General features: G+C 39.5%; 1 protein-coding gene and 1 long non-coding RNA gene across 3 annotated transcripts; both read right to left on the bottom strand.

Annotated features, from left to right (window-relative positions):
- Positions 1-1,002: 1,002 nt before the first annotated feature.
- LOC131220224 (uncharacterized) lies at positions 1,003-1,912 on the bottom strand. The gene is made up of 2 exons (XM_058215184.1): positions 1,848-1,912; positions 1,003-1,440 (listed from the first exon to the last, which is right to left on the bottom strand). The coding sequence occupies exons 1-2, from the start codon at positions 1,910-1,912 to the stop codon at positions 1,167-1,169; spliced, it is 339 nt and encodes a 112-aa protein (XP_058071167.1). The 3' UTR covers positions 1,003-1,166.
- A 2,819-nt stretch (positions 1,913-4,731) lies between these two features.
- LOC131220623 (uncharacterized) lies at positions 4,732-5,767 on the bottom strand. Of its 2 annotated transcripts, XR_009158735.1 has the most exons (4): positions 5,675-5,767; positions 5,119-5,547; positions 4,959-5,012; positions 4,732-4,873 (listed from the first exon to the last, which is right to left on the bottom strand). It is a non-coding gene; the product is annotated as an uncharacterized LOC131220623 (long non-coding RNA). The 2 variants fall into 2 exon arrangements; XR_009158734.1 differs by having other exon boundaries at positions 5,119-5,756.
- Positions 5,768-24,204: the final 18,437 nt, after the last annotated feature.

Genomic DNA, 24,204 nt, shown 5'->3' with positions numbered 1-24,204 from the left:
AAAATGTTCCAGCGACCAAACATGAAAATCTGGATATCACCGATGGCATCGACCAGGCCTTCGATGGCATTGAGCAACCTTTGATGACATCGAACAGTCTTCGATGGCTTCGTAAAGGGCACCAAAGTGTCCAGCAACCAAATCGATTTATTCTGAAAATTCTCGATAGCATTGAGCTGATTTCGATGACATTGAAGAGTCTTCGATGGCTTCGTAAAGGGCACCAAAGTGTCCAGCAACCAAATCGATTTATTCTGAAAATTCTCGATAGCATTGAGCTGATTTCGATGACATCAGAGCCTGCTCGATGGCATCGAACCTATCATCAACATACTATTGAATTACATATTTAAAACATTATCAACAATCTCCACCATGTCTTCATTCACTATCATTTATAGCTTCTTTTCTCATTCTCTAATCCTTCTTTGCATCATAGCTCCATCATCGCTTTTTGCGTAAACTCAGTCCTTCTATTACGGTTTTGCCAAGCCCAGAGAAGTTGCAAAGAACTTGAACTTCTCTACAGGAACTACCTTGGTGAGCATGTCCATCGGATTCACACTCATATGAATCTTCTCCAGAGTCACACTACAAGAAAGGGGGGCTTTAGCCTCGGTTCAAAACTGTAGCTAAAAAGGTTAAAAACTGATATTAAAGCCTTTATTAGTTTTGCCTCAATTATCAAAACCGAGGTTAAAACCCTCGTGGCTAAAGGCTTTAGCCTCAGTTTTAGCAACCGAGGCTAAAATGATATTTATAGCCTTGGTTCTTTAAGTGAAGCTAAAAGAACCTTTTTAGCTTCAGTTTTCTCGAAATGAGGCTAAATCAAAATTTTAGCCTCCATTGTTTCCAACTGAGACTGAATTCAAATTTTAGCCTTAGTTGCCTCCAATTGAAGCTAAATCTATTTTTACCTCAGTTCTCAACAACCGAGGCTAAAGAGAATAATTGAGTAAATTAGAGAGAAATCACAAACCCATTATCAAAATCAATAAAAATAGACACAAAATTCCAACTAAATTGATGGAAAGAAGAAGAAGAAAAAGAAGAAGAAGCCAGACTGCCTAATAGGGAAAACATGGATTCATACACCAGACCGATACAAGCCTACTTCTCAAGCTCATTTATATGTGCATCCTACAATGCAACCTTCAAGAGGAGACTCAAACGAGCATGTCCATGGCTATAAACTTAATGATTTCCAAGTTATTCCTACTATACAGATATGCTGTTTCCATGACTCCATGTAGCAACAAGCTGAATAAGAATTTCATCATGCCGAGGGAAGCAAAAAATTCTTCAGCGCCCATAGCAAAATCATTCACGTAACACTCTCCAAATAGTTTTCGTAGCGTTTGAAGCTCAGGCAAATCTGCACATCTTGCAGCAACAAATATTAGAGTTGAGACTGCTTCCTTAATGTCATTGGGGCAATCCCTGAAATAACAAATTGGAAAACATACATCAGATGATACAACTTGCTGAGCAAGCCAGTCGTTCCTTTTATGCATCATATCAGTGATGAAAGATGCATGTGTTGCTTAACCAATGCTTGGAAAATGGGCATATATGTAGTATAGCATACAAGTACATGAAGTGGAAAAATGGGCTAAAATGACTAAAGCCCGAACCAAGCACATGAGCCAAGAAAGTAAAAAAAGGGTAAAAGGAAAAACCACATGAACTAGCAATCAGTTTAGCCAAAGAAGTAAATGGATAATTACCCGCTGCATTAATTTCAACAACATATGAAGAACATAGACACACACCAAAGGTTCAAGTGTAAAATCCACCTCACGGTCTACTCTTGAGGTGTGATCTGAAATAGTTCCTAGAGTTGTTACCTTAGTATGTTGAAGTTGCAGAAGCAGATATTGCAAAAGGATGTCTTAAATCTTGTATTAACCATGCTGCTCGATCGGTCGAGGGGGTTGCTCGACTAGTTGAGGCCCACTTGACTTGAAGTCCAGCAGCGATGTTTTTTAGAGTTCCGTGGTGCTCGACTAGTCGAGGGTCAGGCTCGACCAGTCGAACGGGTCCTTCGACCAGTTGAAGCCCTCCTTTGACTAGTCGAAGGTTACGTAGATACTGCGTGGATTCTGTGCGGACTGCGTAAATTTGAGGCGGTTTCAGAGAGGTGCATAAGTGGAGTTTCCTAAATTATAAATAGGGGTCCCTAGGGCTTTTCTAAGTAATGCTAAGGCCTCCTAAAGGGTTTCCAAGGGTTTCTAAAAGGCTTTTAGGGTTTCTAAAGGGTGTAGCAAGGGTGAAATTTGAGGTTGTTCGAATAAGGTAAGTCATTTCTCTTTGTAATTTATGCTTTCATAGTGGAATTCTGTCGCTTTGTGCTGTGGTTTTTTCCCGCAAAGGTTTTCCACGTTAAATCTTTGTGTTCTCTTCTGTTTGCTTGGTGCCATTGGATTATTTTCCTAGATCTAGATCTGTGTGATTCTGCAACACACATCCTAACAACAGAGTGTCTGCATCCTGGATCAGGTGGGGCTTTTACCCACAAAAGCCCATGCAACAAGCGCAAGTGTCATCCATATATCTTCCAATTCTGCAGATGTATGTTTTAGAGGATTGATCTCAGCATGCAAAAGAGAGTCGTCTCTTGGATTCTTTTGTGTGTCAAACACATAAATATGACTTGACCTAAAGAAAAAAAAGGACCAACTATTCAATGATGGTGAACTACAAAAAACGAAGGGATCACAAAACTATGTTGGGTTAATTCTTGGGCACCTGATGGCCTATGCCGCATGTACTATTAGAGGCGAAAATGGGCCAGGGCAAGGACATGCAGTTTAAAAAAACTACCAACAGTGCCAAAAGTAGGCAGTAGTTTGGGGTTCCAATAGAGGCTAAAGAAGAAGTTACAATCACCAACTTCTCCACAAAGTGGTAATGGAGTGAATGATGATCAACCTGCTCTACAAAAAGAACTCTATAGATGAACTTGATTTCAATTACATACTTCTATCTAAATTAGGAAAGGATGTAAACACAAGTCTATCTAAAAAATTTTGTAATCCATAAAACAGAGGCCACCTTTGAATTCTGATATTGTAGTTTCAATTTCTTAGAAGAGAAAAGGCATCTCCTTGAGCATTTAGTTTGAAATTTGAATATGCAAATTCACGAGGTACAGATTCATTCACCTTCGAAGGGCTATTGCTGTTTCCTCCAGTGACTAGTGTATCAAAGAAAGCTGTAAACATTTGAAAAACGAACCATGAGAAACAATGATTGATGGTAAGGTACATTCAACATGATGGAAGAAAAGATAAAGCCAAAGAAAAGAAACAATGATTGATGGTAAGGTACATTCAACATGATAGGAGCGATATAGGGTGATACGGCCATATAGGTGGTAAATGATACAATATACTCCAATTGAAAACTCTGGTCAGAATACTGTAGAAGCGCTTTTTTTTAACACTATTCTTAATGGCCATAATCTCAAGAATAGTTATTCACTGACAACTACAGACTTAAAACTACTCAACCAAGAAATATCAACTGATAAGAAGGAAAATAAGGACATAAAAGAATAATGCATCCTCTGGTTTGCCCTAAACCTATTTCCAAATATCCATGCATTATGTATTTTTACATGTTTAAATCACAAATACCTAATGAATACTTATCCAGTTTTCTTAAATACAGCTAGCAACATTTTGAGCAGGCAAAAAGTTACGAGAAATTTTGAATTCTTGAAGCACAATGAAAAAAGAAAGAGAAACTCCTCTTGTGAGAAGAATGTGGTTTTGTTTCACTTAATAGTTACAGAAGCTGATTGACATCTTGAAAGTTTGAGAAAGAAAGACAAGTTCTGGGAAAAAGAAACACATTAGTCAGTCAATAACACATGTAGCCATATCTCGAGAAAAGCACTCACAGTTTGTTCAAGAAGGCATTGACAAACTAGCCTTTGCTCTACTTCCTCGTCATCTGAAGATACAAAGACATTATCCCCATCATTGTACATCTGATCAATCATCTGCTTTGCTTTTTTTGAACTTTGTCGGGTGATATTTTCTGGAAGCTCATCATCCACTGAATCATCTATAGAATCCTCACCCAACTCTTCCTCATCTTCTTCCTCACAAAGCAATGTTGGATCTCTCTGTTTCCAACCACAAGTCAATCTCTGCAAGACATTGTCTGTTGCAGCTGCATCCTGCTGTTCAAGCCACTTTTGAAGAAGTTCATCACGACTCTCACTATCTATGGGCATCTCTTTGTATCCAGTCACAACCAAATCACCAAGTTCCTCATTATCTTCACCATCCTCATCCTCTTCATTTTCTCGGAATCGCATCAGATCATTGTCACCGTCATCCTCTTCCTCAGTCTCGTCATCTACAAAAGCTTTAACAGGATCACCTTGTGCAGATGATGGTCAACATTTTCCTTGTTGTCATATTCTTCATCAGATGAGCTGAAATGAATTCATCATCACACAACGGTTCCCAGTAGTCATGATAGGATACTCAAGAATAAAAAAATTGAGTAGAATGAAAAATATTAGCTTCTTTTCCCTCCTATATATTGTTCAAAAACATTGGGCAGAAACCTGCAACTTCAAAAGTTAAGAGGAGGAAGAAGAAAGGCTTCATATTCATGAAAATGAGGTATTGTTTGGACTAAGGTGTTATTTCTTAGTCATCATGTTTTATTCTTAGCAAGCAAAGAAAAGGGTGAGAAAGTAATCAATTACTTACTCATCAACTGGAGGAGTAGAATCAAGCTTTAAGTTCGTAGCGAGGACAGATGGAGTAAAAGCATCTTCTTCTTGAGAACTTTCAGCAAGATCCTTGGTTTGCTTTTCTTCTGCTTCACTAAGTTGGGATTCACGAAGAAGTTCCTGCAGAACACATTTAAATAGCCAAACAATTAGTTCCCCTTTTCTGCAGTTTATAGGAATAACAAATAAATTCTTATGTGCAAACCTGTGTGTCATTGGTTGTATTTTGCGATGCATCATGAGACTCCTTGGCTGAAGCCTGAACATACATACAAGAATCAGTAGAAAAAGAATCAATTGCCTAAATGTAACAAATTTATTGCCTTCACTCAAAACACCACAGCTACTTCGAGGAGAGAGCTAACTTGTAAACTGGAATGATCTTCCCAAGCAAAGACAGAAGAAAATGATTTCTCCACACCCTTCGCTAGCTTTGAAAGCAACAAGTATGAAACAGGACCAACAAGAACTGGGACAGTCTCAACTCCAATCTGCAGAATGGCCACAGAACATCATCATATCACTGAAGTGTATAGAATTTGACTGAAAAATGCTATCATACGTTAGTAGCCTGGTAAAAAATAAAAAAGCTAAGACTATTACATGATTCTGAAAAGAGACTGTTTGATCAAGTTTTGAGTTGAGTCACCAAGCTTTTGAAATATTTACTAAATATGCATCCACATCGAAGTTTATGGGTCATCACAAATTTCACAACTTACCGGTACCTAAATATAAAGTATTCTTATCTGCGATAACTCGGCAGAGTCATCTGATTCAGGGTGAAGGAGCAACTGTATCATGACAAATTTTCTTTTAAGACGTGTCTTTGAGCATCTAGGAATAAATTAGCAGAAAATAGGAAAAAGAAAGTAATCATGGTTTCTCTCAATCAACATGAATATGGAAGATTAGTATAACCTGTCGCTTGATGAAGGGTGGCAAAAATTCAAACAAGGTTGACGCCTAAGGTGACAGATGCGCAGAAATATTATCAACAGAAACACCTTGGCCATGAAGATCATGAATTTCCTAGGACATTAAAAAACCAAACCATCAATGACATTTGGAATGCTCCACCTTCAAATTACGTTGAAACGAAATTAAGAGAACAAGGTATCAGGGTCAAATAATGCATGTAAAAAAAAAAGAAGGTAACATCATATATTTTTTTATTTGAAAAAAAGAAAAAGAAAAAGAACCAACCATATTTGGATGGCTACGATTTTACTGTGGCCCACCATTTTTCCATCTGCAACCCTCATTTCAAGACCATCACTAAGGCAAATGGCCATCAGTAGCAACAACAACTCCTTCTCATCCTTCTCAACAACTTTATGCAAATTAGGAGCTCTTGGATTCTTTCACGTGTCAAACACATAAATACACATAAGTACAACTTGACCTGAAAAAAAAAGGACCAACTATTCAATGATGGTGAACTACAAAAAACGAAGGGATCACAAAACCCATGATGGTGAACTATAAGAACTCATGAAATGTAACAAAACATAAATATATATGTAAAAGATCACACATAAATGAATCCCAGCAAAAAACTACCTATTGATTCTTCGTCCCCTTCGATTGAGGTCCCCCAGCCTCGAGTATATCCCTAGGAGTGGATACTGAGTCGGCCTGTGCAAATGTAGTTGTTGATTCATGCAGAACAACCTCTACACTTAGTACATTGCCTGAAGTTAGGTCAGTTGCTGCCAATGAGTTCATAGTATCTTTCATTCATGCCATCATCTGCTCTGTTATTCACTCTGTCATCTATTACTCCATCTGCTCTGTTATTTGCTCTGTCATCTGTTGCTCCATTTGCTCTAGATGCTTATCCATATGTTCTTTCATCCGCTCCTCCACCAACTGATCTACCCGCTTATTCATATGTTGTCATAACTCCTTAGTCTCCCTCTGAAGTTTTGCAATGGTATTTCTTGTGCCCCATAACATGGAAGCTATGGGACCTAACCCTATCATGCGGACTTGACCTGGATGCTCTGGTCCCAATATTTGGGATAAAAATTCGTCTCGGGCAGTGCTACTCTGAGAGGACTCAACAGTCTGAGTTGCCCGTAACTCCTCGATCATTTCCTATAGTGTCGAAAAACATTAAATAAGTTGTTTAATATCATGAGTTAATGTAAAAATATTAACTGAGATGTCAATGATTAATAAATTTCTACATACAATAACATGAGCCGACTCCTCGTTCACAACACTCCCACCCTTCTTTCGATGGGTCGTTATGAACAGCGTTGCCAGATCAGGAGACTCTCCATTAAGATTCTTTGCCCACTTTTTCCATGTAAAAACAGATAAGTTGGTAACAATCATATTAAAGCAGAAGGTTGGCATTTCAAGTTTAGAAATCAAAGAAGAATTTACCTCTTCTTCACGCACTTGAGCAAAGCTCCTTGAGCAGGTGGTGTGGGCCATACAATGCTTGCTGTGGTTGATTTTATTCCTTTGAGTGCGGGCTTACAATGAGACACAATAAAAATAACTAAATTTTAATATAAATAATAATATACACCACCATGGATATAATTTTTCTTTATGTTTAATTTCTACCTGTCCTTCATCACTTGACCAATAAGTGACAAGCCACTTCTAATGTGTCGGATCCACTCGATCAGGACAATGAGCGATTCGTTCCTCATTAGTCAAATACTGGTTGTAGTGTTCTTTTTAAAACCTTTTCTTCCACTCCTTCCATGAACCTCCGATGGACTTCATAACCCAATTTCGATGCTCCTTGTCAATATTCCACTTGAGCGGCAATACATCAATTATCAATTATACTTAGCATGCAACTTTGGTATCAGATTTTTTTTTCCAAAGATCAATTATATAAAAGGGCATAATTGAATTTTTGATTTCATATTACCTTCACTTCATTCCAAATCCCGTTCTTGTTAGAAAGTGGCACATGATGCCAACTATCATGATCAAGTGACGCTAAGCACCCATTCCTAGCTAAAATGCCAAGCCATCTTGTAAATTCGTTGTACTTGTGTCCAATAGGCTACCCATACTTATTCTAACTTATATTCAACTACTTATTGGGTGGTAAGTTCACCACCTCACTGATGACTATAGGGCCTCGAAATCGTCTATTATAAATACCGCTCTCTTTATGAAACAATAGAACAAATATGAGCATTCTAAATATTTGAAATATGAGCATTCCAAATAAAATTACATGTTTAACTTCACTTCACTTAAATTATATATTTATATACCCAGAGTCGGTGTTGAACTATCTAAACTCTGTCCGACTTGGCTAGTGGTCAGGACTGGGTTAATAAAGCTCTAATGATAATGGCTGGAGGTCGACATCTTCATTTCCTTCACAAGATGAAAATAATATATGTAATGAGATTGGAGTTAACCAAATAATTATGAGCATAAAAAAGAAGAAGCATGCATCACATTTGTGTTAGGCATCAATACCTAATCATCAGATTCTGACCCAGAATCGTAGTCCTCTTTAATCAAATTAGATAAGTTTTGTGGAGTGTTAACTTCGTTTCCCTCCACATCTATCCTATCCCAACTCACATTATCATTGTTGGCAAGCATAGTCGCTTCCAATGTATGATTAATGCAAGGCAAGCTCTGAAGGTATGTATCATTATCAACAAATGAATCATTCATGCCCATTTCGAACAAATCCCTCGGTTTTGACTTGATAACAACATGCCAATCACAATCTATGAGATCGGGGACATAGAATTCCAGTTGTACTTGGGTTGCTAAGACATATGATTCATCATACAGGTTCCGACTAGTATGCCATAATTGTTTGAAATTCACGAGCATGAACCCCAATTCATCCTTCTTGATTCCCCTGCCTTGAATTCTTACATCCACCCAATCACACCTAAATAATACAACTTTCTTGGACCCACAATAATCTAACTCGATAATGTCTGTTAAAATACCATAGTAATCCACATCCCTTATAACAGGGTTTATATCACTTGTACTTGCAAAGCTTGATGTTCTTTGTCGTCACTACATGTAATGCCCAGAAAATTGGGGGGTGCATACGCTCGACTCCCAAGTTCCCGGGTATCACTTATAACCCATTTTTCTGTTTTGCGTTTAATCCGGTTTAATGAGCAGTATGGAATTACTTGAAATCAGAATCACAATCACAACTAGTTTACTGAAATGGAAGTAGCTAAATATATACAACTCCAAAAATATCAATGGGTCACACCAGGCATCGCCCAACAGAAATACAAAAGAATGATATATTCCAAAAGAATAGTGTGCTGAGTCCACTACTTAATGACCAAAATCATCTGCTAAATCTATGGTGAGCCATCCATTAGCTGGAAGTAGGACAACTCATCCTCCTCGTCAATGCCCGCGCTGCACGACTCCTCGAACTCAGCATTACCTGCAGCTACTGAAGAGTCTGGTTAGTGTTTTAAAATACCGTCCCAGAGTGGGAGTGAGTGATCAACTCAGTGGGTTCTATTAGTCTTAAGTTACAACAAGTATCAATTTTATGATGAATTTAATGAAAGACAAACATCCATAAACACCTAGCTAATCTTGTTAATGCATATGCATAATAAATGAATGACCTCGCAACAACACTCCCTCGAGCGACTCCATTTAATGATCGCGTATGAACAACACTCCCTCATTGCGACATCAACTGTCGAGTCGCCAACCTAACTAGTGCGATGCAATCGTGATTGTGTTAGCCGAATTTTTAATTAATTCCGTTCAACTAGTAGATTGGAAAAACTAGTACACCCCATGTATCATTGCCCTCAACTGGTTGTGAGGTCAAGGCCCCTCAACGTGCGAGGCCAGGACTCTGCGATCCTTGAACTCGTCGGGTTCCCCATCCTCAATTTTAAGTACATGGGGAGTGTTGAGAAGAGGGATCGCTCGCAGTCACTATGGGGAGGCTCGTTACCCCAGTGTATGCCGACAGCTCGGACACTGTCCCATTCAACTATGCCTGGCTCTCGAGTCAGTGGATCAGTTTCAAATTGTTATCAATGGGCTTCAATGATTGAAGGGTGTTCCAAGTTCCATACAGGCGTGAGCAGACAGGGTTAACAAACATGGTGGGTTAGTAAGTGGACTAGACTATGCGAGTTCAGGCGATTACGTGACAGACTATCGGGTACAAGCGACCCATGTAGTCCAACTACTGTTGCCTATTCGCATCTGCCCAAATCCGCTAGTTTAGCTGCAGGATGGTCCTACCAACGGGACCATCTTCTCTCTCCTCAGTTTCCTGACCAACCCAGGGATTTGTTGGTATTCAATGACACTTCTACAAATCAAAATTTATCATCTAAAACAGGTGACATCATGCACTCGTACATCAAACCCAAAAATTCAGATTCCTCTATAGATGGAATTGCTAACAATATTACGAAATAAATGTGCATGTGTGTTGTGTGGGGTTAGTGAGGAGGCTAAGAACTATACATATCTCATAACACAAAAATACACAAGGGTTAATGTATCATACATGCAATAAGGAAACATGATACAAGAATCAAGTAGAAGATGAACGTGCAATCACCCAATTCATGCCCAATCATGTTGAGGAATAATAAACATAACATAATCATTTCATATCAATTGGGAGGATCTAAAATGTAAGGTCTTGCTAGGTTCTCTTTAGATTATTTAAATACCTCACCCAACCACTCATAATTATTAGATTCATAGTAAAATTGATACTAAACCACCTAAGAATAATAGGCCGCACCTATAGATCGTTGAGATCTTGGGAAACGACCTAGAAGTGTCGAACTTGGGGTCGATTGGCCGGAATCCTGAGGCAGTGCATTTGCATGTTAGAATTTCATGCAAATCCTAGGTCAACACAAAGGATTACAAAAAGGAGGGGTGCTTACCTCCCCAATCATATAGAAATCACTTGTGGTTGTGGATGTGGGGTTCTTTGAGGAAAGGGAAGTGGGGTTTCTAGATTTTTACCTCCCTTGGCACCATTTTTCTCTCCCTTCTTCCTTCCACACTCTCCTTCTTTATCTTCTTCCTCTCTCTTTTCTCACTTCTCTCTCTTTTGTGGTTGGGGTAGTAGTGGGAGTGTGTGAGAGAGAGCTAGGGCTTTATTTCCTAGGTTTGGGCCAAATGACCTTAAGTTCCAACAATTTCCTTTAATGGCCTTGTGGGGGCCCCTTTTAGCTTTGGGGCATTCCTGTCACCCCCATGGCCACCAAATTTTGTGTGTAGGTGTCTCATGACCCGATGAGGGGTTATGTAAAATTTGAAGACAAGCGGATGCGGGGTTTTATCGTATGGTTCCGATCTTTAAATGGCCCTGTGGGGTCCATTCTAGCTGTTGGAGCGGTTCTGATGCCCCCTTGGCCACCAAATTTATAGGATAAGTGCCCCATGGCCAGATGAAGGGCCGTGCAAGGTTTGAAGGCAAACAGATGCGAGGTTTTACCGCAAAGGTCCGATTTGCGATCAACGGTTACCGTTTCACGATCGGGTTCTAGATTTTATGGACGGGCATAGAAAAATATTTTAGGCCTTCACCGTAAATGTAGAAGAGATCCGATGGTTGCAAAGCCTAATATCTTAGTTTCATTTAAAAGTGCTAGATTTAAGTTCTAGCCTTTGGGTCAAGGCTGTGGCGAGTTGCGCTCGGCAAGTGCCGTTAGGACGGCGCAGATAATCAACTTTTAGGTGTCTACTGAGTCCGTGGTCCCCCGATGGACCACAAGACTAGTGAGATCTATAGCTTTTCTAATTTTTAGATTTTTCCAACCCTCCTAGGCTGTTGCACGGGCCGCACAGGCTGTTGCCAAGTACAAACAGGTCATCTGGCTTGACGGCTCGCACTTGGCCCGAACCCAACCAGACTGGTCCGCCTTAATGGGATAACCTGAGTTAATTTGTTATAGGTACCCCACACACGAGCAGTTTAAGCGAACGGTCCTGCGAAAAATCCTACGTGAACGCCTTAGGATACTGTTCTGGTTGAACATGGCGTTATATTACAACTCCAATATTCTGTGTTTTTAAGTCCCTCTTATGGTTTTTTGTACGAAACCTAAAACCATTAATGATGTATCCTTTAAATCTTCTTACAACAATGTTAGGGTCCCGAGCCAGGCTTCTAACTTCTTTCGAAACTTGATCATTCCCAACATGGTCCACATGCTTCCCAAGCCAATTTAGAAACTTTTCATTGTCGATGCATTCTAGGAGCCTCGGTGCTCTTCGGGGCATCTCCTCCTTAATCACTTTCCTGTGTTCACTGCATTTTATTCAATTCGATGAATAAGTCGTAAATAAGTGAGATTCTTATGAATTGACATTACAAATAAACAACACATATTTATGTGCCTATGTCCTATCAACATATTCGATAGTAAACACGTCAATCTTTCCCAATGGACGACCTACTACCGCATCCCTAAAGTCCTCATTTCGAACCGGTCTGTTGAGTCTTGTCTCAACACCATGTAAGTACCGAGAGCAGAATGTTAGGCATTTTCAGTTAGGTACCCCTCTGCAATCGAACCCTCTGGCTGACATCTGTTTCGGACATAGGACTTTAGTCTCTGTAGGTACCTATAGTCACATAATAGACATATAAGTATACATGATTTTATCTATTAGAACAAGATAAATGAATGGTCATATTGAGACCTTAAAACACACTTTTGATTGGGTACATCCAGCGGTATTGTATTGGCTCGGCTAACATTGCCTCGCTAGCTAAATGTATAGGCAAATGCACCATGATATCAAAGAATGATGGCGGAAAGATCTTCTCTAAATGGCAAAGCATTAAAGCAATCTGAGATTCAAGAAACTTGAAATCCTGCATCTAACCAACCTTAGAACATAAATCTCTAAAGAATCCGCTTAATTCAATTAGGATTGAGCTCACGTTTGGAGGTAATGTCCTTCGTACGGTGATCGGAAGTATTTGTTGAACATGAGTGTAAAACATAAGTGTCATGACTCTCGAGTCCTAAAATCTTCCTCATTTTGAGATTGGTATATCGTGAGATATTACTCGCATAGCCATCTGGTACCTTCATGTTCTTTATAACGCTGTAAAAATTATCCTTCTCCTTATTCGCCACTTGAAGCACGCAAGGGGCAAATATGCTTTGCCTGATGGCCTCTACTTTGGTTGAAGTGTTTGTCTTATCTTCATTGTTTGGAGGTCCCGACAAGACTTCACATTGTCCTTTGTCTTCTCGTCGATGTTCAAAAACATCCCAAGCACATTGTCGCATACATTCTTCTCGATGTGCATCACATCAAGGTTGTGACGCAATTGTTAAGGGTTAAATATTGCATATTAGACCTGAGTTATTACTTGATTTTACAAACACGATAATGTTTGACGTTCTATTTTAATCGTGTTTGTGTGCAAGGTGAATTTAGGAAGCTTGGACTGAAAAGGGTATTAAAAGCATGGATTTAACACAAAAAAATCACCAAGGCAATGGACAGATCTTTGGAGACCGAGATCGAAGAATTCAAATGCCAAAGATCTTAGAAAATCAAGTGATTGAAAATAAAGAGGCTTGAAATTTTTTTTGAATGCAAGATCACAGGGTTCCCACCATTTGTTTAGCTCGAAACTTTATATCTAGCCGAAAGACCCTAAATTAACCATACACGTTGAAATTCAGCCCTTGGATCTTTGTGGAAGTGGCCTAACGGACAGATCAGCCACTAAATCACTAATTTAGGGCCCACCTGATATCTAGATATGGTTCAATTTTGCTCTCAACCCCTTAAATTGGATGGAGGAGAGGATGAATGGAGTAGATTTATCAAAAACATCACTGTGAGACCTACCTGTGTAATGCGTGTACACAGCAAGAGCACAGCCGAGCCGCACCGGACCTAGACCCTCATTAAAGATCGGGTTGACCTGATCTCTTTCACACAGCGGGCGGACATCTGTCTACTATGATTTGTAGCGGGCCATCACCATCATCCGAGTGGACGATTGGGACCATCCATTCAATCTAGGGGGTGGCCACGACCCTAGCCATGGAGTTTTTCCGCTCCCATGCACGTCTATACACGCAGATCACTGTCAAACATAGGATGAACGACGGGGTGATTTGATACAGTGGGTAGCACCAAAACTCGACCAAAACTACCCCTTTCCGACCAAAATTTTGCCAGGAATCCAATAAATCGAGTGAATTTCTCCGAAAACATCACTGTGGGGCCCACCGAGCATCACAGTGCAAGAACTTTGCGTTTCGTATGTCTAGATGCTGTCCCTTTTCACGGTCATTGCATGATCATGGAAGTGATCAGACCATCCATCTGGACCATCCAAAATCTCAAGAAGTTGGGGTCGACTGCCACCAAGGAGTTTGAATGACTCAGATCCCGGCAACGGATCACTTATCAGCATCAAAAGCAGGCCAAACGCGGTTCTTCCGTTGTTGCTGCGCAAACAAGTTACGCCCGTAACTTATATCTTTGCCGACTCCAGCATCGACGTCCAGTCTCTATAAAAAGGGAGAGAGAGAGAGAGAGGGCGAACTTGGGCAGCCGTGGAGGCGTGGACGTGAGCATGAGGAGGAGAGAGCAACATGTGGAGCATGGGATGGCTAGAGTTTCTTCCTCTTCCTTCATTGCTTTCTTTATGTCTTTCCTTTAAAATATTTTAGTCTTCATGTTATGTTGAACTCTCTTGGATTCTAGTTGTTTATGAAGGAATATTTTTAGTTTTTAATGGTTTGTGTTCACACCCCAAGTGCAAGGTTGTGATGTAGTAATAAACTCGGTAAGACCGAGGTCGAATCCACAGGGACTGAAACCTGTACGTTATCTGAAACCAAGTAGAAATAGAAATAGACTAAGATGTGATCTAAACCAAGTAGAATTTAAGAAATAATTGTGGAACAATTATCTAAAGCTTTAAGGAATTCAGAGGAAAGAAACTAGAGATTCAGAGGATCCACTTGTAGAGATCAGGGAGAAATTATGCCTGCTTCAGAAATCATGGAATTTAACTAGACTTCCTTTAATATAGTTTTCAAGAGGTGAAAGGTATATGAATTAGAATGGATTCCATCACCAAGCCATGCCCAGGAGACAAAGTAAACAACAGAATTAAACTAATTACCAACCAACCAACAATGTATGAGGATCAGGAAGGGTACTGTCATCCTACCATGCCCATGGGACAATGATGAACAACAGGGGTTCCTGACTTCATAAACATAAAAAGGGGAAAAGAAATACTCAAAGCCATTGCAAACCCATTGTAATTTCAGTCACAACAGACCATAAAAGACTAAGAAAAATATTCCTTTGATAATCAACTATATCAAATTCAGTTTATGAATTAAAGGCACACAGTAAAATCTCCCATCTCGCTACAGGCTTCACCTCTTAGCCCTAGCTAAGGGGTTTAGCCACACATGAATGGGCTAAAATAAACAAATAAACGAAAGAAAAAGTAAAGGAAAAAAACTTCTCTCTCTTCTCCCTGTCTTCACGTTCCAATCTCCTGGCCAACCTCCTCCCCCTTTCCCTTTCTCTCTTCTTTCTTATAGGCAGGCATAGGAGAGTCGGTGCTGCCCCCTGTGGAGGTGTGCGTAAGGGCTGAAGTAGGTGGAGAACCTCCTTCACGCAGCTGGGGTCGGTGGGAGCTGCGTAAGGGCGTGCCAATGCAACTCAACTTACGTTGATGTATTGGTGGGGCCCACTTCAGCTAACATTTGGAAAATCCAAGCCGTCCACCTTGTTCCCCTTGGAATTTCGGTTGGAAGGTGTATTTTTGGCCTTCTGTTGATGAGGCACACAGAACTTTTTACTTCACCGTCGGTTGTCTTGTTTGGACGGTTTAAAACCAATATTCATTAACTTCTGCCATTCTGTCATCTAGGCTAGGATTACAGGGAGCGTGGGTTTCTGATGGACGGTCCAGATCTAACCGATGAAGTACAGTGGCGGCCCACAAGATTCCCCCGCAGGCTTTGTTGCGAAACCGAGCCTACGCGTTTTATCGCTGTGATGGTCGGTGGACCCACAACTGATGTCAGTTAAAAATTCCACACCGATCATTGAACTCTACTCAAAAAACCAATTGGAAATGGCTAGTTTTTTATTAGAATCGGTGTGGCCCACGTCGTTTTCTATTCCGCCGTCCATTCTGCGATTGACGGTTGGGAACATGCATACGCTTACATGGTGGAAGAAGGAAACCTAGGCGTTGGTCTTGGCCGTCTCCTGTAACAATTTAACGGTTCAAATCATCTAAACGGATGATGAGTGGGGCCTACAAGGATCAACCGACGGTCGGCGTGGAAGACGCTGCCTGATTTTTTAACTTAAAAAAGAAGTATCGGTCAGCATCTTGCCATGCACGTCTTAGTGCAAAAAGTGTACTATGTACACTGTATGATGATTATGAGAAATCCACACCATCCATCTTGTTCCCCATTTCATTTGAGCCGTGGGGGCCGAAGTTAGAGAGTATCTGGACGGCAGGTAGGCCCCAAATCAGGGTTTTATGGACTGATCTGTTAGTTCAGTCACTTTCACGAGGATCCAATGACTGAAATTTGACGTGTACAGTTAGTTTTTGGTCCTCGAGCCATGTATAAAGTTTCGAGCCAAACAGATGATGGAAACCCAGTGATCTTGCATTCTGACTGACTTTCAGGCCGCTTGAGCTTCAGTTTCTTAATTTTCTTGAATCCCTGGCATGCACATCCGTCGATCTTGGTCTCCTGGGGTCTGTCCCTTGCCTTGGTGCATTCGAAACGTTAATTCCATGTTTTTAGCATCTCGATCCAGTCCCAGCTCGCAATTCCACCTTGCAACAGAAACATGATTAAAATGAGCTATTAAACGGTACCATGTTCATAAATCTAGGCAACAACTGGGTCTGATATGCAATATTTGACCCTCAACAGTTTGTTGTGACTCAAATTACAATAGATTTGTGATAGCTTGAGATATCTTATTTTCATGTATTGAGATTATGAAATTAGGCAATCCCGTTGTTCACCATCATCTCAAGGCATGGTTGGGTGATGGAATCCTCCTAATCTTCTCAATTCTCTTATAATTGGTTGTGGGTTTGGTAAAATGTTGTTGTTTGCCTTGTCTCCTGGGCATGGTTAGGTGACAGAATCACTTTTAAATCTTCACCACTCTCATCCTTTGATGATTAGATCCATGAGAAGTTCAGAGATCTGACAAATCTCTTCTTACCAATTGGATAAGATAGGACTCTGATTCCAGTTATGTCCTTGAATCAATGCAAGGTAACTTCTCAATTGCTACAAGTGGAACCTTGACACCCTAGTTATCACCTTTAAATTTAGTAGCTTTTAATTAATCTATTCACAATTACTCTCTTAATTTTCCTGATTTAGATTACATCTTCTTCTAGTTCTAGTTCTAGTTACTTTCAGATTACGTACAAGGTTCAGTCCTTGTGTATTCGACCTCGGTCTTACCAAGATTATTACTACGCCGCGACCCTAAATTTGGGGTAGTGAACAAGTTTTTGGCGTCATTGTTCACAACCCCAAGTGTAGGGTCGCGATGTAGTAATAATCTTCGACTACATGCTCCACATGTTTCTCTCTCTCCTCCTCGTGCTCATGTCCACGCCCCCCTTCCTGATAGACCGTCCGATGGGTTTTAACCATCGGGGAAGGTAATTGCCTACGGTTTTTAGCCGTCGGCGAAGCCCTATTTTTTGGTAGTGTGATCATGCAATGATTGTGAAAAGCAGATAGCGTCTGGATGTGCGAAATGGAAAGTTCTTACACTACAATGCTCGGTGGGCCCCACAGTGATGTTTTTGGAGAAATCCACCCCATCCATTTATTTCCTGCCCAGTATGGTAAATTGAAGAAGATACTTCTCTTCTTCCAACAAGATGCCTTTCTTTTTTCCTTATTATCATCTCGATTTCTCTTCTTTCCAACTTTGGTATCAGACTTCTTTCTAAATATTATGTTAATTTTGCTCACTTGAGCTAACACTTCATTTCCAGACAGTTGTTTTGACACCTCTCTTAAATCCAGCTTTTCATTAAAGTTCCTTTTATCATGTCTATACTTATCTCGACGATGACCCATGTAACAAAACTTATGGTTATACATCAACCACTGGGACTCTGTGTCCTTATTGCAGTTAGGACAAGCGAGCTTACCTTTTGTGCTCTATCATTACAACATTGCATATCCAGGGAAGTCACTAATAGTTTTTAACAAAGCGGCATGCATTTAAAAATTCAACTTCGATAATGCCGACACCGACCTCCCACAATTTAAGCAATTCTTCTATCAACGGTTGTAGATACATGTCGATATTATTGCCAGCACCATTCGAGCTAGGTATAAGTAGAGACATCATGATGTAAGGCTGCTTTATGCACATCCACGGTGATAAATTATATTGCATTAAAACAACATGCCATGTGTTATGAGCAATACTTATCATTCCAAAGGGATTGAATCTATCAGTTGCTAACCCAAGCTTGACATTACGACTATCACATGAAAAATTCGGGTGTTGCTCGTTAAAAGATTTTCATACAGGAGAATCGGCAGGATGTCTCATGCACTCATCATTGGTTCGTCCCATGTTATGCCATCTCATGTTTTTAGCTATTTGTGCTTTCATAAATAATCTTTGTAGCCTTGGTATCAATGGAAAATGCCACAATGTCTTCGCTGGAATTAATAGTTGTTGCCTTATCGTCATCAGAATAATGTTCCGTCGTTTTTCATCTGGATACACCACACATAGCACATGACTCATCGTTCACATTAGTCTTCCAATACAACTAGCAATCATTGGGGCATGCATCAATCTTCTTATAAGCCCTGTTCTTTAATAATCTTCTTCATCTCATAAAAGGAACTCGGCAACGTCTTACCCTCAGGGGGTGCTTCTTTCAACAATTCAAGCAACGTGGTGAATGACTTATTGCTCCATCCATTTAAGCACTTAAGTTGATACATTAGAATAAGAAAAGAGAGTTTCGTGAACTTCTTACATCCCGGGTACAAGGCTTGTTCGGCGTCTTGCAACAACATAAAGAATCTTTCAGCTTCAGGATTCGGTTCCTCTTGTATTGGCTCCTGTGATGGCAACTCAGTCAGAATGACATCATCCACACCTGATATTTCAAACACATCATGCAATAATCCATGCATGTCATCACGTGGAGGCATATCATCATGTGTACTAGTTGTAGGGCCGGAAGTTGATGGAGAAGACGCCTCCCCATGGAACACCCAACGGGTGTAATTCGGCATAATTCCCTCACATACAAGATGATCTACCACTTCTTTATATGCACGCCAAAAGAGGTTGATGCACTTTACACATGGACATAGGATCTTCCCCTCACTAGATGCATTGTTGAATGCAAACTCAATGAATTTCTTCATACTCTTAACATATTCCAAGCTCACCATATATTGTCCAAGGAAACAAAGGGAACTCTTAAAACAATACAACTTTACAAGGAATCCAAATTCAAAGGAGAAAGTATTGCTTAACACATTACCTTGACTTTTGCATCCAACTTTTATCCATCGCTTGTATCCAACTTTGAACAATGCAATACTCTGCACAAAATTTATGCCAATCCACTATAGCTATTACTCTACTCAACATTGGTCTTGCTACTATCTTATATTCTAGTATAAATTGGTCGCCAAGGCTTCAGGACTCCTCTAGAGTCACCAACACATCCCTTCAACTAGACTAGTGGAAGAGGAAAATAGAAATGGTACAAAGAGAGCTTTTATTCTAAAATGAAATGCAGCTATGGCAGTTATACCTTTTGACAAACATTTTTTTTTTTTTTTGTGAAATAAAATTTTCATTAGAGATGACAAAATTCTGTGATGTGTATGTATAGCCAAAGTCGGCCAATGAAACCATTGTGAAAAATTGACACCACACAAAGTTTCTAATGAAATAAAACCGTCATACACTAGATAGTGGCTCATGTTAAATGTGTCTCTCTTTTAGACTCAACGGTTAGATCTGGTAGTTCCATGCTAGGACCCTTGGGTCGACATGAAAGCGGGCTCCAAAGGATCTACTACTCAGAGAGCACGGCTAGAGGTGTTACCTCTTCTACCAAACGGTCTGTTGTTCTAAAGAAATTTAAACTAAATAATAGAATTCGAAATACTACCAAATGAAGGTTTTTATTTATTTGATAATAAGAAATTCATATGCAAATACTAGAGAAGAACTAGCAAGTGTGGAGAAAATGGTGTACTTCTACTCATCTTGAGAAAACATCTACTAGATGTGTACCTTCTGTAATTAACAAAACATAGCTGGTCTAGCCAATTCATAATGTTAACCTCCATATCTTTGCCTCTAATACAACTTTACAAAGAGTGCATTTGATGTGCCTAGAATGGAGATTGGTTGAATTTTTTTCCTCCCAAAATAATACATGATGCATGTCAGGTATGTGCTTAAATACATTAGATATTGTTTCAGGGTGGCAGTGATGGGAAAATCAAATTCCATCCAATATAGTTCTAGTTCTCCACACCACCACATGTGCTTGCCAGAATGGATGAATATTCGCATCGCCTATGTCTTTGTCCAAATAGTAATTTGGGGCAATCCACCCAAAATATTAACTAAATTTTGTTCTCTACATTTAACCACACCTTCTTAATCTTTACTAAAAAAAATTTCTCTATACTTAATATTTTCCAGTTTAACTATTAGAAATATAATATAAGATAATGATACTGTCCCCTCGAAGTATTTCAACAAATATAGAAGATGCTAAATCTCGAAATGTATTTCAAATGCATGATAATACCTAAATTAAAGATAAATCTCTAAAATCTAAATACATAAACCTAAATTACAACTTAAATCAGCAAGAATCGAAACAAAATCCAATGAAATCTCTAAGAATAAAGAGACATAAGATGGATCGAGATCAAAATGGATCAAGCACCAGAAATTAAGAAAAAATTACAAAATTAAACCCTAAGTGGAAAATTTTGGAGAAATAAGAGGGGGAAGCTCACCTGATTGAAAGTTAAAACTCTTCCTCTGTCCTCAAATAATGCCAACTATAAATCTAAGTAACTGCTTCAAATGAATAATCAAATTGAGAAAAACAAAATCGAAAAGGAAGGCAATATGCATTATCAGTTCAAAATAAAAATAAAAAAACAAAGCTCCAAACAATGAGATTTGAAAGGAAAACAGATCTATCAGCAAGAATTAGATCAAAATCCATCGAAATCTCTTAGAATCGAGAGACATAAGCTGGATTCATATTAAAATAGATTAAGCATTAAAAATTGAGAAAAAAACCATAAGTAGTGGAAAAAAAATTGGAAAAAAGCTCACTGTCTTTTGAGGATCTGATGATTGAAGAGAGAGAGAGAGAGAGAGAGAGAGAGAGAGAGAGAGAGAGAGAGAGAGAGAGAGAGAGAGAGACTGTAGATCTGATGAAGATGGGAACGACGATGGAGGAGCCTTCTTCTTTGGAGAAGAAAAGATTGGAGAAGATAGAGAGAAGAGCTAGGGTTCGGTTCGGTTCCGTTTGGAGAAGAATAGTGGGAGAGGAGCTGCAATCAGTGTATATGCCCCTTGTTTATCTAGCATGGGAAGCAAATTGTGACCTACCTGGCCTGCACTGAAATTGACTCCCTCCCTTCTTTGGATCTCACGGAGAGAGAGAGAGAGAGAGAGAGAGAGAGAGAGAGAGAGAGAGAGAGAGAGAGGATTAGAACCGAGTTTTTTAGAACTCATCCTATTAAAGCTTTGCCAAGCCCACACGCGTGCATGTACAATAGTGATAATGCACACATGCCACTACATGTGCTGATCTGGCACATTGGTACAAGATCTAGTCCATTCATTAGAGATGTAGGTATGGTGAATCTATGGTGGGTCCATCAGATCAACATAGTTGATCACTAAGCAATGGCCCCACTTGTATAAGTCTCTGACGTGTATGCTATTCCTTTGGCTAGTCTAATTGACAGTCTTGAAATAAAGAGTTACATGTAAACAAATCACCAAACACTTGGTGAATGTACCTAACGGGACTCATGCCTATTTTTTTTAATATATCCATGTCGTACATCCATTTTTCCTACCCATTTTATGAATTATTTATAAAAATTAAGCATATACAAATCTCACGTGGACCTCAAGATAGGAAGTAGTGTTGATTGAATGTTCACCAATAAAAACTTCCCAAGGCCCACCATAAGTATATACATAATTTTTTCCAAAATTGTAAACTTTTAGCCTCGGTTCCTATACAATTGAGGCTAAAAAGTAGACTTTTGGCCTTGGTTCCTATGCAATTGAGGCTAAAAAGTAGACTTTTGGCCTCGGTTCCTATGCAACTGAGGCTAAAATGTAGACTTTTTGCCTCGGTTCCTATGCAATTGGGGCTAAAAAGTAGACCTTTCATCCCGGTTCTTATATAACTGAGGCTAAAAAGTAGACTTTTGGCCTTGGTTCTTATGTAACTGAGGCTAAAAAGTAGACTTTTTGCCTCGGTTCCTATGTAACTGAGGCTAAAAAGGAGACTTTACTTTTGGCCTCGGTTCCTATGCAACTGAGGCTAAAAAGTAGACTTTTGGCCTCGGTTCCTATGCAACTGAGGCTAAAAAGTAGACTTTTGGCCTCGGTTCCTATACAACTGAGGCTGAAAAAGTAGACTTTTCACCTTGGTTACTATGCAACTAGGCTAAAAAGTAGACTTTTAGCCTCAGTTCCCTAGCAACTAAGGCGAAAAATGAACTTTTAGCCTCAGTTCCTTAGCAACTGAGGCTAAAAAACACATTTAGTCTCCATTTTTTCAACCGAGGCTAAAATATCGTGGCTAAAGGCCCATTTTTTTGTAGTGGATCACCTCCTTCCTCATGCACTGGTATTTGGATCTACATACTCAACTAACTTAGCCCTTTCCTTTTCAAAAGTTAAGACAAAATCTTTCATACCTCGAATGTATCGAAGTAGCCATTTCACTACTTCATATGTTACTTGCCTGGGTTTGACATATATCTGCTCATAACACTAACTGCCTGTAAAATATTCGGTCTCGTACAGACCATGACATACATTAAACTGCCAATGACATTTGAATAAGGCACACGAGATATATCTTTATTCTCCTCATTTGATTTAGGACATTATAAGCTGTGTGGAGAATGCTGACTGTCCCATACTTGATCAACACCTTATCGAAGTATTCTGCCTGTGATAAACAAATCATGCTCCTCCTCTCGTCTCTACGAATATCTATACCAAAAACCCTCTTTGCAACCCATAGATCTCTCATCTTGAATGTTCCTGATAACTAAATCTTCAGTATATCAATTTCTTACATGTTATTACTAACGATCAACATATAATACTAAGATGATGAACTTGACATCATTTAATGCCTTGAAGTAAACAGTGATCATACTCACTTTTAGTAAATTTTTGACTCAATATGAAAGAATCAAACTTTTATATCACTGCTTAGGCGACTGTTTCAGGCCATACAATGACCTCTTTAACTTGTAAACTTTGTTCTCTGCCCCTTTAACTTCGTAGCCCTCTGGTTGCTTTATGTATATCTGTTCTTCCAATTCCCCGTGCAGGAATGCATTCTTCACATCAATTTATTCCAGCTTGAGATTGTATCGGGCAACCAACACCAATATGAATCTAATAGACACTTGCTTTACTATTGGTGCGAATATTTTTATGAAGTCCACACCTTCTCTCTTATCATAATCCTTCGCTACCAACCTTACTTTGTATCTATCTTGTTTCTTCTTGAAGATCTACTTGCACCCGTTCACTTTTCGACCCATTAGAAGCTCCACTAGCTCCCATGTATTATTTTTGTAAAAGAGTCCATTGCCGCTTTTCACTTTTCTACATCAGGATCATCAAGCCTCCTGAATAGTAAATGGGTCCCCCTTATCTATAATGAGGGCATATGCGATATTAGAGTCATCTCTGTATCTTGCCAGTGGCGTGTGATCTCACAGCCGATTTCTTCTAGGTGGCTACTCCTCATGCTCCTGTACCTCTATCTACGTATCAATCTCAGCCTGAGTGTCGTCTTTGTCAATCTGAACGTCCACGACCAACCTTTTCGGTTCCTTTTACTCTTCCTGATCATTCTTACGGAATAGGGAGTCTTCATCGATTTTAATGTCTTTGCTAATACTAATTTTTTTTGTAACTTGATCATATAGCTTGTATCCCTTTACACCACCACCATAGCCAGTAAAGATGTACTTTTTGGCTCTATGGTTTAGCTTCTCTCTCAACTAACGGTACATACAAGTAAGCCTCACAACCAAATATACCCAAATATGAGTAGTTAATCCTGTGAACACTCCATACTTCCTCTGAAATCTTTTAGTTAATTGCCGTAAAAGGAGACTGATTCACTAAAT

This window comes from Magnolia sinica, chromosome 12, assembly GCF_029962835.1.
Source record: "Magnolia sinica isolate HGM2019 chromosome 12, MsV1, whole genome shotgun sequence".
Lineage (NCBI taxonomy): Eukaryota > Viridiplantae > Streptophyta > Magnoliopsida > Magnoliales > Magnoliaceae > Magnolia > Magnolia sinica.
Note: the sequence above shows the minus strand (reverse complement) of the source record. Positions and strands in the feature narration are given on the sequence as shown.

What these genes read in the sequence shown, in the direction of transcription:
- LOC131220224 (XM_058215184.1), bottom strand. Translation starts at nt 1,912, where the DNA reads ATGGTTAATACAAGATTTAAGACATCCTTTTGCAATATCTGCTTCTGC. An exon ending in TGCAACTTCAACATACTAAG is followed by an intron (nt 1,441 to 1,847) that starts GTAACAACTCTA and finishes TTGTTATTTCAG; the next exon opens with GGATTGCCCCAATGACATTA.